This window comes from Eupeodes corollae, chromosome 1 (genome assembly GCF_945859685.1).
Source record: "Eupeodes corollae chromosome 1, idEupCoro1.1, whole genome shotgun sequence".
NCBI lineage: Eukaryota > Metazoa > Arthropoda > Insecta > Diptera > Syrphidae > Eupeodes > Eupeodes corollae.
Window position 1 is genome coordinate 102,467,106 of NC_079147.1, and position 13,630 is coordinate 102,480,735.

At 35.9% G+C, this 13,630-nt stretch overlaps 1 protein-coding gene across 1 annotated transcript; it reads left to right on the forward strand.

The window, feature by feature from the left end:
• Window positions 1–443: 443 nt before the first annotated feature.
• LOC129940136 (serine protease snake) lies at window positions 444–9,817 on the forward strand. Its single transcript, XM_056048388.1, has 6 exons — window positions 444–590; window positions 793–921; window positions 987–1,244; window positions 1,312–1,448; window positions 9,039–9,148; window positions 9,213–9,817. Exons 1-6 carry the CDS (start codon window positions 524–526, stop codon window positions 9,799–9,801), a joined length of 1,290 nt encoding a protein of 429 aa, XP_055904363.1. The 5' UTR covers window positions 444–523; the 3' UTR covers window positions 9,802–9,817.
• The last annotated feature ends 3,813 nt before the right edge of the window (window positions 9,818–13,630 follow it).

Genomic DNA, 13,630 nt, shown 5'->3' on the forward strand with positions numbered 1-13,630 from the left:
ATAATAAATCCAAGTATCTACTCTTGAAATTGGTTTACATAATTTTACATTTATAACGAGTAAAATAAAAATTTCAATTTGAAAACTTTAATTTGTGTAAAAGAAATCGCAAATTTAAATTTTTAAAATAAAATCAAAGTATGAAACTAATTAACTTACGAGTAAGTATAACAAGAAAAGTTTTTTTGTAAGGTTGTGAAATGTGACGAACTTACAAGAACATAGTTATAACTTATTGTTGTTAAATTATATATTATATAAATTAGTTTCTTGTCTAACGATCCGGAGTGTACCCTCTCAGGTTCTTATGTAAAATAGTAATTCTCTTATTAGTTCGTATGTTAAGAGAATGCAAAATAACATAAATTAAAAAAAAGAGAGAAGAACTAATAAATAAGAACAGGTTTCCTGTGACATCTGTCAAAATAAAACATTCTGCAATCTTAGTTAACATTTATTTTAGTATCAAAACAAAAAGTTATTTTCATCAAAATCATGTTTAACTTTTAAAAAATATTGAAAAATGGAGTTAATATTCCTTTCGTTAAACTTATTACTTCATATTAGTTCCTCATGTTCATTTACCGTGTGTAAGTTAATTGCAAAATTGACCAAATTTTCTTTGTAATTCTTAAGAAATTGTACAGTGTAAACCTTAAAAAGAAAAATAGAAAATATTTTTTAGACTTCTAAAAGTGAACCAAAAAATATAAAATAAAAGTATCAATTTAATATTTCATTTAATAAAACAAAAAAAAAAACTATAAATATCAAAATATACGTACTTTACAGATACCGTACAAACTTTCTGCCGAGATTACCTAGATTTTTCGATTCAATCTCTTTTAGTTCAAGACTACAATCAATTGGCTCAGTATTACCAAACCACTAAATTCACAATACCAAAATGGACCAATGATGGTAAAACAAGAATCCAAATCGGTTTTCAAAATCTTAAAAAAATAAATTATTACACATTTTTCAAGGAACCTATGCAACGATAACTTCAGATAAAATCGTCACAAAAGCTAGTAAGGAAGAAGGAGCTTTTTGTCGACGTAGTTTTGACAATGAAAGTGGTTATTGTCTCGTGGCCTATCAATGCCTTCATGTTATAAGGGAATATCGTTTACATGGGACAAAAATTGATATTTGTACATATCGGAAGAATATTCCCATTATTTGTTGTCCTTTGGCTGCTAAGGATATTGAGGATCCCAATACAAGGAGAATTAGTGCTCGAAGTGAGTTGAAACTATTAAATCGAAAAGTTTTTTTTAATTTTATGGTTTTGAAATTTTTTAATTGCAGAATGTGAGGAATATCATGAGTCTGCTAAGGGTACAAAGTTTGGGATAATAAGACAATTTTCGGGAAAGTTCTGTGAGCAAAGCATTCCAATGATTGTTGGTGGAAAAGTTACTCAAAATGGTGAATATCCACACATGGTAAGGTTCTATAGTTCTAAGGCCAAAAGTTCAGACCCATAAAAGGTTTCACGTCTTTAAACATTCATTTTTCATTCCATTTTCCAAAAGTGCAACTATAATCGTAAACTTGTTTACATCTTTCACTTTATTGATTTATTCTCTCTTGGTGATTTTTTATTGGTAAAAATGGAATATAAAAAATTGATTTTTGTCTGTCAAAAATAAAATTGATTTCTCCATCATTAGATTGTTTATAAATTTCTTGTCAATAGGCAGCTTTAGACGACATAAGGGACTTGAAAGTTGGGCAAGCTTTTAGTATCTGGTTGGCCAGCTGCTAAAAAATACCTTCCAATAAGGCAACTTTAATAGAAAGTTGACTGGAAAATTCTCCTAACTATTAAGTCAAGTCTACTTCTGTAAAAATGACAATTAATAATGTTTTTTTCATTTTGTTTAAAAATGTTCCTGGTCAATTTGGAATAGAAATAAGTCATATTTTTACGATACAAAATACAAATCGTAATAGACTTTTTGCTTGCCTGAGAAATTTTTTGTAGACAATAATGCTTTTGGTAATTTTTGTACTACGAGGTTAAAGTAGAGGTTTGTGAAATAATGTTCTGAATTTGGAATTTATGACACTTGCAAAAACTAACTAGTTGCCTTGGTCAGGTTTTACTTTCAAACAATGAAGTTGACTGCGAATGAAGTCCATTATGTTGTCTGAACCTCCCATTAGGGACTTGAAAGTAAGGCAAGTTTCTAGTATCTGATTAGCTAGATGCCAAAAAATTGTCTTCCAATTAAGACAACTTTATTGGAAAGTAGCCTGGAAGTTACTTGTGCAGTAAATTAGAAAATCATGGAGTAATAAAGTTCAGCTTTCAGTTAAATCAAAAAAAATGATGATCTGTTATTTTGACATAAGTAGACTTGTCTTGATAGTTAAAAAGATTTTTCTTGACTAACTTTCCAGTCAACTTTCCATTAAAGTTGCCTTAATTGGAAGCCATTTTTTTGACAGCTGGTCAATCAGATACTAGAAACTTGCTTTACCTTCAAATTCCTCATGTCGTCTAAACCTGCCCAATCTCACTAACTATCAAGGCAATTCTACTTATGTCAAAATGACAGCTAATCATAATTTTGCATTCAACTGAAAACTGAAGTTTATTACTCTGTGATCTATTTATTTTGTGCACCATTATATTTTGATGTTTTATGTACATAAAAGTTTTCCTTGTCAAAATGGAAAAGGAAAAAGGCTGGGATGCGACCAAAACTGATAACTTCCAATCCCGTCTATCGATTTGTCTTGCTTAAAAGTTTGTAGGTATTCGTGTTGTAAGTAGTAGTAGTTAGTTGAATTATTCTTAAGAAAATTAAAATTACCAATAATATTTTTCGTTTAAGGAAATAGTTTAGTTTGAAAATCTAGTTTTATTAAATAGATTTCTATTCGAAATGCTTACCAATTTTAGTAGCATTTTTAAAATTTTTACAAATTGGATGAATGATATGAATTTGAGAGATATCAAGAACCGAACATCAATTTTTACCAAATTTGCGGACTATTTCTTGTAGATTTAATTTTTGTATGAAAAAACGGACTGTTTGAATTTTTATAAAAATACTACTGAATATTGAAAACAATATTTTCTGTGAATAAAAAAAATTTTGAAGACGATATTTTTAATTTTTGAAAAGCTATTTGAGTCGAAAGTAAATTTTTACCAACTTTTAGTAATGTTTTTTTTTTTTATTTTTATTTTTTATAAAAAAAACTGTCAATTAGATTTTCAGACTTCTGATCAAACGTTAAAAACGTTTTTTTTTTTCGTAACACAAAATTATTTTGGAGATAAAACCATTTTTTTATTCGTAAAATTTTCGAGGTGAACATTTTTTTTCATTTTTATGTTTATGAAAAAACCCGTTAATTGGATTTTTCAGAAAATATACTTGTTTGATATCACGTTACTTTATATTATAGAAAACTTAATTCAAGTCTCTAGCGTTTTTGGTTCGTAAGATATTTAGGGTTAACCAAAATGTTCACCTTTTTTTCAAACTGCTATGGTAATAAAAAAAACCGACGCAATTTTCTTGAGAGCCCTTTCTGCATCTTTCTGCCTTATTATCTGTATAACAAAATGTATTTGAAGTCGATATCTCTTCTTGTTCTTGAGCTATCGACGACGTAAAATACGTCGCGTACGGACGTACGGACACACTCACCCACAGACATCTTTCTAAAAATCTTTTATTTCGACTCTAGGGACCTTGAAACGTCGGGAATGGCAAAATTTTCAATTTGACTAATCGGACACATTACAATAATAGTAATTCTCTTATTAGTTCGTTTAAAAAAAAGAGAAAAACTAATAAATAAGAACGGTTTTTGTGTGACATCTGTCAAAATAAAACATTCTGCAATATTAGTTAACATTTATTTTGGTATCAAAACAAAAAGTTATTTTCATCAAAATCATGTCTAACTTTTAAAAAACATTGAAAAATGGAGTTAATATTCCTTTCGTTAAACTTATTACTTCATATTAGTTCCTCATGTTCATTTACCGTGTGTAAGTTGATTGAAAATTGACCAAATTTTCTTTGTCATTCTTAAGCAATTGTACAGTGTAAACCTTAAAAAGAAAAATAGAAAATATTTTAGACTTCTAAAAGTGAACCAAAAAATATAAAATAAAAGTATCAATTTAATATTTCATTTAATAAAACAAAAAAAAACTATAAATATCAAAATAGACGACGTAAAATACGTCGCGAACGTACGGACGTACGGACACACTCACCCACAGACATCTTTCTAAAAATCTTTTATTTCGACTCTAGGGACCTTGAAACGTCGAGAATGGCAAAATTTTCAATTTGACTAATCGGACACATTACAATAACTTAATATGGGAAGTTAATAACACCAACATGCGCCAAGCTATCTCAGCAAATAAAAATTGGCAGTCACACTACGTTTTTTAGCTTCTGGAGACAGCTTAAAAAGCTTATCGGTTCACTTTCGAATAGCACCAAATACCGTATTTTTGTTTGTGCCAAAAGTGTACAAGGCCAACACCCAACAACGTAGGCTGTTTTCACATTTGTCCATTTAGCTTTACATTTATCTACCTCACGGCCAGGACAAGTAGCAACATCTCGCCATGCATTTTCTCTCTTTTGGCGGTCCTTGTAATCTGCAGAAGAGTATTCCCAAAGGCATGAATTACTTTCAATTATTCTTATTTAATTAATGACGTCTTCTGTAGTCCATGCCGTTGTCACATGAGTTCGCTTTCTATTATATTTTCCTGGCGTTGGTGTTGCTTCTTTTGTCTGGTCGACTCAATTTGTGCACTCGGAATTGACCAAATTCATCACTTCTTCTTCATCTGTGTCCATGGTCTTAAAAATTATAGTAATATTTATCAAGTATTTTTGTTTAAAATAAATGCAAATATAAATACCAAAAGTTGTATGAATAACGCAAATGGAAGAAGCAGTGGTGTGTGTTTTTTATCAAATCAGTGCATCCAAATTTAAAAATTATACAATAATAATAAATGATGAAATAATTATTAAAACTTCATAATTTTCAACAACAACAAAAAACTAAATGCACTTATCTGATTTTTTTAAGTGCCAGAACAACTGATCTGCTTACTTACTTGCTTAAGGTGGCGCCACAGTCCTGTGTGAACTAAGGCCTCACCCAACAAACTTCTCCATCTAGCTCGGTCCCTAGCTAGATGTCTCCAGTTTCGCGCTCCAAGTCGGCTGAGGTCACCTTCCACTTGTGCGCGATTCGAAGACTTTCCGGGCCAGAGCATTGGTTTCCATGCGCTCTACGTGACCCAGCCATCTAAGTCGTTGCACTTTTACCCTTCTGGCTAAGTCTACGGCACTGTACAGCCCGTACAGCTCGTCGTTCCATCTTCTCCTCCACTTACCTTCGATGCATACGGGACCGTAGGCACACGAAGAACTTTTCTCTCGAACCGACCCAAGGTGCTTTCATCCGCTTTTGTCATAGTCCATGCTTCTGCACCGTATAGCAGGACAGGGATGATAGGGGTCTTATATAGGAACACTTTGGTCCCTCGAGAGAGGACTTCACCACTCAATTGCTTTCTTAGTCCAAAGAAACAGCGGTTAGCAAGAGTTGTTCTGCGTTTGATCTCAGCGCTAGTGTTGTTTTCTGCGTTCATAGCGGAGCCTAGGTAGGTGAAGTCCTTGACTACCTCAAAGTTACGTCTGTCGATGGTGACGTTTTGACCAAGACGTCGGTGTTGTATGTCCTTTCTTGACGACAGCATGTACTTCGTTTTTTAACTCATTAACCGTTAAACCTATTTTTGCCGCCTCTGCATCAATATTCACAAAAGCCCCATTGACATCAAGCTGAGTTCTTCCGATTATGTCAATGTCATCAGCATATGCCAGTAATTGGACAGACTTTTGAAAGATAGTGCCTCTAGTGTTGATGTGTGAACTCTGCACTATCCTTTCAAGCACCATGTTAAAAAAATTGCATAACAGCGCTAAAATCTTTTTTGACATTGAAAGGTTATGTTAAGTTGTTTCCAACCTTTATTGAGCAGCGTGAATTCTCCATGGTCATATTGCACAAATGGACGAGTTTGGCAGGAATGCCAGACATGGCTCTATACAGCTCGTCCCTGTAGATGCTGTCGTATCCGGCCTTGAAATCGATGAAAAGATGGTGGGTGTCGATTTGGTGTCCTTGGTTATTTTCCAGGATCTGCCGTAATGTGAATATTTGATCGAATGTGGACTGATAAAAATAAGGGGGGTCATTCCGTAAAACGATTATCATCAGACGATATCGTTTCGACGATAGTCTCACTTCACGTAAGACGATAATAGTCAAAGTGATATCGTCAAAACGATAGCGTTTGCACGATAGCTAAGTAGGTATCGTCTGCTATTAATTTCCATTGACAACTAAGCAAATTGAAGCAAAAAAGATTCGGTGTAGTAAGTTTTGTTACAAAATAAAAACTCAAAAATATACAATGAATTCTATTACGCATTGTTTTATATACAAGCATTAGTAATCTCTCTTATAATTATTGTTAAATAAATAAACAACTGTAGTTTTGCAATTGCAAAAGAGGACTTTATAATGATATTATAAACAATAAATTTGCATGACGGGGCGTAGGAACATTGGTATATTCGACAGGCAGCGACTTTTGTATCGCTCTTGCACAAAGCACTAATCCAAATTAGTTTTGGAAACAAACAAATATTTTTAAAGCCAAGTTATGTTCCCTGTGGATAAAATGAAGTCTTCACTTCCTTCATTTATTTCTGCAGCTGATTTACAAAAATATCACACATTGGACAAACATTTTGATAGTATTGTTTTATCTTCGGCGGCAACACATTATAACACAAAAAGTGACAATAAAATTAAACATCACAAAATAGGAGGCATGTTTATTAACAATACATTTTTTGCAAATTTTCAAAATTTTTCTTAGAGAAAACTCAAGTTTAATAACATTTTCAAGCTATTGAACAAGCATTATCTTTCGTTGAGTTCATTTTGACATTTCAGTCATAGTATAATATACTCAACGAACTTATACTGAAAACGATTGAACGAGACGATAGTGATAAAGTTACGTGAAGCAAATTATTGACGATATCGTTAATGATAATCGTTTTGACGATTATCGTTTCGGAAATTACGGAATGACTCCCAAGGTTGTTGACGATGGGCTTTAGACGTTCACATATTACGGCAGAGAAGATTTTATAGGCGATGTTAAGTAGACTGATTCTTCTATAGTTGGTGCAGTTTAGAGGGTCTCCTTTTTTCAGGATCGGGCAAACAATACTGAGGTTCCATTCATCAGGCATTTTTTCTTCCGACCATATCTTACAGACAAGTTGGTGCATGCTCCTAATCAACTTATCTCTAGCTGCTTTAAAGAGCTAGGCATTCAAGCCATCCGCTCCAGCGACTTTATTAGACTTCAGCTTAGATATGGCAATATTTACTTAGTCTAAGTCGGAAGGACGGGATTGTTGGCTTTCGTCGTCTATATTGAATGGATCATCCTGCCTGACAGCGTCTTTGCAGCCTTCGGTTCTTGGTTTAAGTACCTGTGAATTTCACCTGTTCATAAAACTTTCGAACTTCATTCCTGCTTTTAAACCTCTCAACATCTTCGATCGCACGCTTCTCATGCCCTCTCTTTTTCCTTCTGAGAAGTCAGCGTTCCTCTCGCCTCTTCTGCTCATAGAGCTCATCAGCAACTGTCGTCATTTTATTTAGCGCAGATTTGCAAACCTGTTGTTTGGCTGCATTTGCCTGCCGACATTCCTCATCAAACCCGGGGTTCCTTGTTGGTAGCTGTTTGAAACCTAGCACATCAGAGGCGGCTTCTCTGATTGCAACTTGGCAATGTTGCCACTGGTTTTCGATACATTGTGTTGTGTTGGCGGCAGAGAACTTCGAGAGAGGTTACTCGTAACTCGGTCGGAAAAGGATTTGGCGATCTCTGGCGATTATAGCCGTTCGACGTTGTACGTTCTCCCAGCACCTCACTGTTTTGCCTTGGGCCTGTAAATCCGAAGTGCTACCTCGGCTACAACGAGGTAGTGGTCCGAGTCGATGTTTGTATCAGGGGAAATCAAAGTTCCTTTGTGGACGACGTTTCGCCCCCCAGCAAAATCTATGAGCCTGAATCCGTTGTCGGAATTGTTGTCATGCAGGCTGTTCTTCCCGATTATTTCACCAACGATGTCTTCCCTTCCCTGATTGGTATTAAAATAAGGACACTGCTCACATGTTTTGTCTAGGAGCTCTAAGAACATATCTTTGGTGTTGTCATCTTTCTCTTCTGTGGGGGCGTGCGCGCATATCAGGCTAATGTTGCCGAACTTAGCCTTGATGCGTATGGTCGTGAGGCGCTCATTGATGCACCTATAGCTCAAGACTTCTTGCCTAAGTCTGGATCCAATAACAAAGCCGTATCCAAATAAGCGCTGTTGATTTCGTGGTAGCAGTCACCATAGCAAATATCGCAGTTTTTCATCCCCTTTTTGCCTGGCCCATCCCATCGTATTTCCTGGATGGCGGTTATGTCTTCTTTATAGCGGTCTAGGGCCTCCGCTAATTCCTCGACCGCACGTCCTCTGTTAAGGGACCTAACATTCCACGGGCATATCCGAATTTTGTTGTCCTTAATTCGTTTGCGTTGGTTGTCAACAGTAAATCCGTCCGTATCCGAGGCTTGTTGGTGCTTCCCAAGTATTAAAGCTTTTACGTGGCCAGGAAGTCACCCCGACGCACAACCCCCAACCTGGAGGGCCAGATCCTAAGTATAACTCCAAGGATGGGGAGCCGGATAAAACCGCTTCTTACAGCCTGGGCTCCGAGTTAACTCTCCTTTTTTACAATCAGTGTCTAGAAACTTGCCTTACTTTCAAGTCCAATGGAGAATTAACGGTGGGATTGTTCAAAAAACATAATCTATTTCAATTCACTCAAGTCATTCAGCATAATATACTTCTTACATTTAACTTAACTAAACCTTTATTCTTATTTTATTTCAGGCTGCCCTTGGTTGGTCCCAGGAAAACGGAGATCCCAAATGGGCATGTGGAGGATCCCTAATTAGCGATCAATATATCCTCACAGCAGCACATTGTACTGAATCAGGTGGGTACGTATAATAAAGCACCACACACCAAACCCCTTAAACAACAATTTCAGTCAAAAATCCACAGAAAACCGCCCGATATTGTTCGACTTGGTGCTCATAAGCTCAACAATCCCAACAACGCTCAAACTGAAGATATAAAAATAACCATTATCATACTACATCCCAAGTACAGGGCTTCATTGTACTACCATGACATAGCTCTCATAAAATTGGAACGACCAGTAGTTTTCAGTGATAAGATTCAACCAGCTTGCTTATGGCAACTTCCAACTCTGGATATTCCCCGATCAGTGGCAGCCGGATGGGGTCGTACAGAATTCATGGGATCTAAATCTGATGATCTGCAAAAAGTTGATTTGAATATAATCGATCAGAAAGTTTGCCGTGAAATTTACAATACCGAAAGAAGACTTCCGAAGGGATTAATGGATGGACAATTTTGTGCCGGTTATATGGAGGGTGGGAAGGACACTTGTCAGGGTGATTCCGGAGGACCACTGCACGCAGAAGTGCCAGAATTTAATTGTGTGAAATTTGTAATTGGCATAACATCGTTTGGCAAATTTTGCGCTGCACCAAATGCCCCTGGGGTTTATACAAAAATCTATGCATATTTGGATTGGATAGAGAAAATAGTATTTAAACATAATTAAATTTAAAACGGATGATGATTGGGGGAAAGTGGTGAAATAAATTTCAATCCTTATTTTTCTCATAATTGGAAATTATAAATTTGATTAATGCACATCCATGAAGTATCAAGTATCCAATGAAATTTATTAATTTTGGTAACGTTTCAAGGAAGGTATAAGCGTTGGGGAAAACTTGGAATGAAGTTTTAAACAGAAATTATAACAGAAATTTAACGGAAATTAAAAAATTATTTTGAAAAATATATTAATACTTTTTCAACTAAAATAAATTTATAACCTAACTTAACTAAATTTAATTTGAAATTTTCTTAAATAAATAAAACTCAAAATAGTTGAAGTATTGTTTTTTTACATGCCTTGAGACAAATAAATTTATCCCGAATTAAAAACTCCTATGGGAACCGTTTGGTAATATAAGAAAGCCAACTAGGGCGGTCTCAACGAATTCTTAATGGCACTTTAACTTGGGCCCTACTCTGTAATGCGTTTCGAAATATCCGATTCGAATTTAATATTCAATTCGTTTATGAATTCGTACTCTGTAAAATTTTCGAATCGAATAAAACAATCACCAAGTACTTTTCTATTTACTGAATAGATTTGCCGAGTTTCGAAGTATTTCTTAAGATATTGGTCAGAGCAAAAATAGAAAATTTAAAAAATCAAAACAAATTACAAAAAGGATAAATCTTAAAAGTAATAAAATGGATTCGGTTGCCCTGTGGATAGATGAAGCAAATAGAGAAGAACGAGTGGAACGCAGCACAATATGCCATAAATCGAATATTTTTGAAATGTGTGATAGAAGGTAAATATAATCAGGGCCCGATTTAGATGTCCAGAGGCCTCGGGGCAATAAAGAAGCGGGAGCCCCCTCGTTCCAAATAATTTTCTAAAATTAAATTTTAGGGTTAACGAACCTTTCGAGCTTTTTTCGACGAAAAATCGTTAATTATTTCGCTGAAATCCAGTTCTCGGAGTAAATCGCTTTCAAGGCTCAGCAGAGAACGGTTTTGTCCCATCGTGGTTCGAAGCCTGTTTTCTTCTAAGTTTCATTTTTGAAAGTGAGCACTTTCCAATTTGCAATTTGTTACCATCAAAGCCAAATACATTTTCAATGCAATTTCGAGGTTTGGGAATGTAGCTCTGAAATTTAAATTTTCGAGAATCGTAGTAAAATAGTTCTGACTTTGACTCACTCTTATAGAAACATGGCTAAATAATTCCTTTAGACGAGATAGGCACCAATCGAGCGACTCGGAGACAGTTGGTGGTGGAATACTATTCGCGGTAAAAAACTACTTTATATGCACTTTGGTTGATACTTTTGATCTTTCTGACGTCAAAATACTATGTATTAAAATCAAATTGGGAACAGGTTATCTCTTTATCATCTCAGTATACATACCTCCAAGATCTACCAGTTTTTTCTATGAAAATTGCATACATTTAACTGAAAAGATCCACGACCAAATGGAACCTAATGATGAACTGCTGATCGTAGGTTATTTCAATCTTCCGAACCTCAACTGGACAAAATCATCAGATTTCAACTATTTTAAACCTGTCAATCCAACGAGCACCAATGAATTCACAATTATTGATGGTTTAGCTTCTTGTGGACTTGTTCAATTTAATGGGGTTGCCAATCAATACAACAAATATTTGGACCTAATATTTTTCTCCGACACGATAAATATACTGACGTAGCTGTAGATGTTAAACTAGTAGCAGAGAGAAAAAAACTAAATTAGTTTTTTCTTTCTGCTAGTAGAAGAAGACCGTCACCATCCACCTTTAAATATATCACTGAATATAAATGTGTGCAATATCCCTAATACATCAAATGAAAAACTTGAATTCAATTTTAAAAAATGTCACCTAAGAATATACAAGAAGGCACTAAGGAAATCCAAGCGATCTTCTTGGCGATCTTTCTGTGGCATGATAGAAGAAACTTCTGAAGCCTCTAGGTTACGGAAAATTCTTTTAACTAATCCAGCTATGCCAAGCTGCTTGAAAAATACAGACGGCTCCTGGACAAATTCAAGTAATGAATCACTGAGCTGCAGGACCAGATGGAATAATACCAGCCGAATTACAAAAGACTTCTGATATAATTGCACCAATCCTTGAGGCAATTTTTATCAGCTGTCTTTACCTGGTTTATGTTCCCTCGGAGAGAAGTTAAAGTTGTTTTTATACCTAAAGCAGGTAAATGCTCCCAAGTCAATCCTAAAGATCTACGACCTATAAGTCTATCATCATTCACGTATCGATACAAGACTTATGTCTTCTTCTCAACATGCCTACTGTAAAGTTAAATCGGTGGAAACAGCGTTACACACTTTAGTACGCACCATCGAATATTACCTCCATCATAAATAGTTCACTATGTTTGCTTTCCTTGACATCGAATGTGCCTTTAACAACTTGGACACATCTGCACTAACATCCATCTCTTAATGTAGAGAGTTCGCTTCGGGAGTTAATTCATTTAATGCTTACTAGCAGAATAATTAACTCTAATCTGGGCAACTCTTCTGGTAGACGATTCGTTAGTAGAGGGACACCGCAAGGTGGTGTTCTATCCCCTCTCCTCTGGAAGCAAGTGGTGAATGAAATCCTAACTTGTCTGGATGCGGAGGGTTTAAGGGTGATCGCCTATGCAGACGACGTTGCTTTAGCAGTTTCAGGAAAGCTTCTTAACACCTTAAAAGAACTCTTACAAAATGCCTAAGACTGACTAATACTTTGGGCTGATTGATGTGGACTAGGTGTTAACCCACACAAAACCGATCTGGTCTTATTTTCGAGGAAATACAAAATTCCATTTGTCAACCCTCCCTATATTAAAGGAATCCAATTAAAATTCTCAGACGAGGCTAAATAACTCTGTCTTGTCTTAGATAAAAAACTAAATTGGAAACGCAACGCACAGGAATGAGTCAAAAAAGCTGCTGTAGCTCTCTTTTCTTCCAAAAAAGCTATCGGTAATAAATGGGGCTTACAACCCAGAATCACGCATTGGCTAAACACATCGGTAATCAGACCGATTTTAACGTACGGTGTGGCAGTATGGTGGACTGCTTTAGAAGGTATAAACAGGGATAAGCTAAATAAAGTCCAACGTTCAGCTTGCCTATGTATAAGCGGATCACTTCCCACGACCCCGTCTGCGGCACTGGACACCTTGCTCTACCTTACACCTCTTGACATATTTAGCAAACAAATAGCTGCAAGCTCTGCTATTCGCCTCAAAGCTTCTTCGCAGTGGACTAACAACAACGTTGGCCACTCCGTAATTCTAAGGTGCTTAGAATCAATTCCAAAGCACACGGACTGCACCATCCCCCAACTGCAATTGGACAGAAACTTCCAGATTTCTATACCTCCCAGCTCTTTTTGGGAGGATAGGACATTCTTGGAGGATGAGTCAATCCATTTTTACACAGATGGGTCAAAAACCAAAGAATTGGTTGGTGGAGGTGTGTTCTCTGAACTACTGAAATTAAGTCTCTCATTCCGCCTTCCCAATCATTGTAGCGTGTTCCAGGCGGAACTTTTGGCGATTAAAGAAGTCTTGTCTTAGCTCAAAGAAAACGTGATCTCAACATCTGATATCCGTATTTTCTCTGACAGCCAGGCCGCTATCAAATCTCTGGACTCTGTCTCTACAAACTCTATAACAGTCCATAACTGTCGATCATCTCTAATAGAGATGGCGCAACAGTTTAATATGCATCTTTGCTGGGTGCCGGGCCATAGAGACATTCCAGGTAACTGTAAGGCAGATGAACTCGCCAGGAACGGTACAGTACAGCCCATG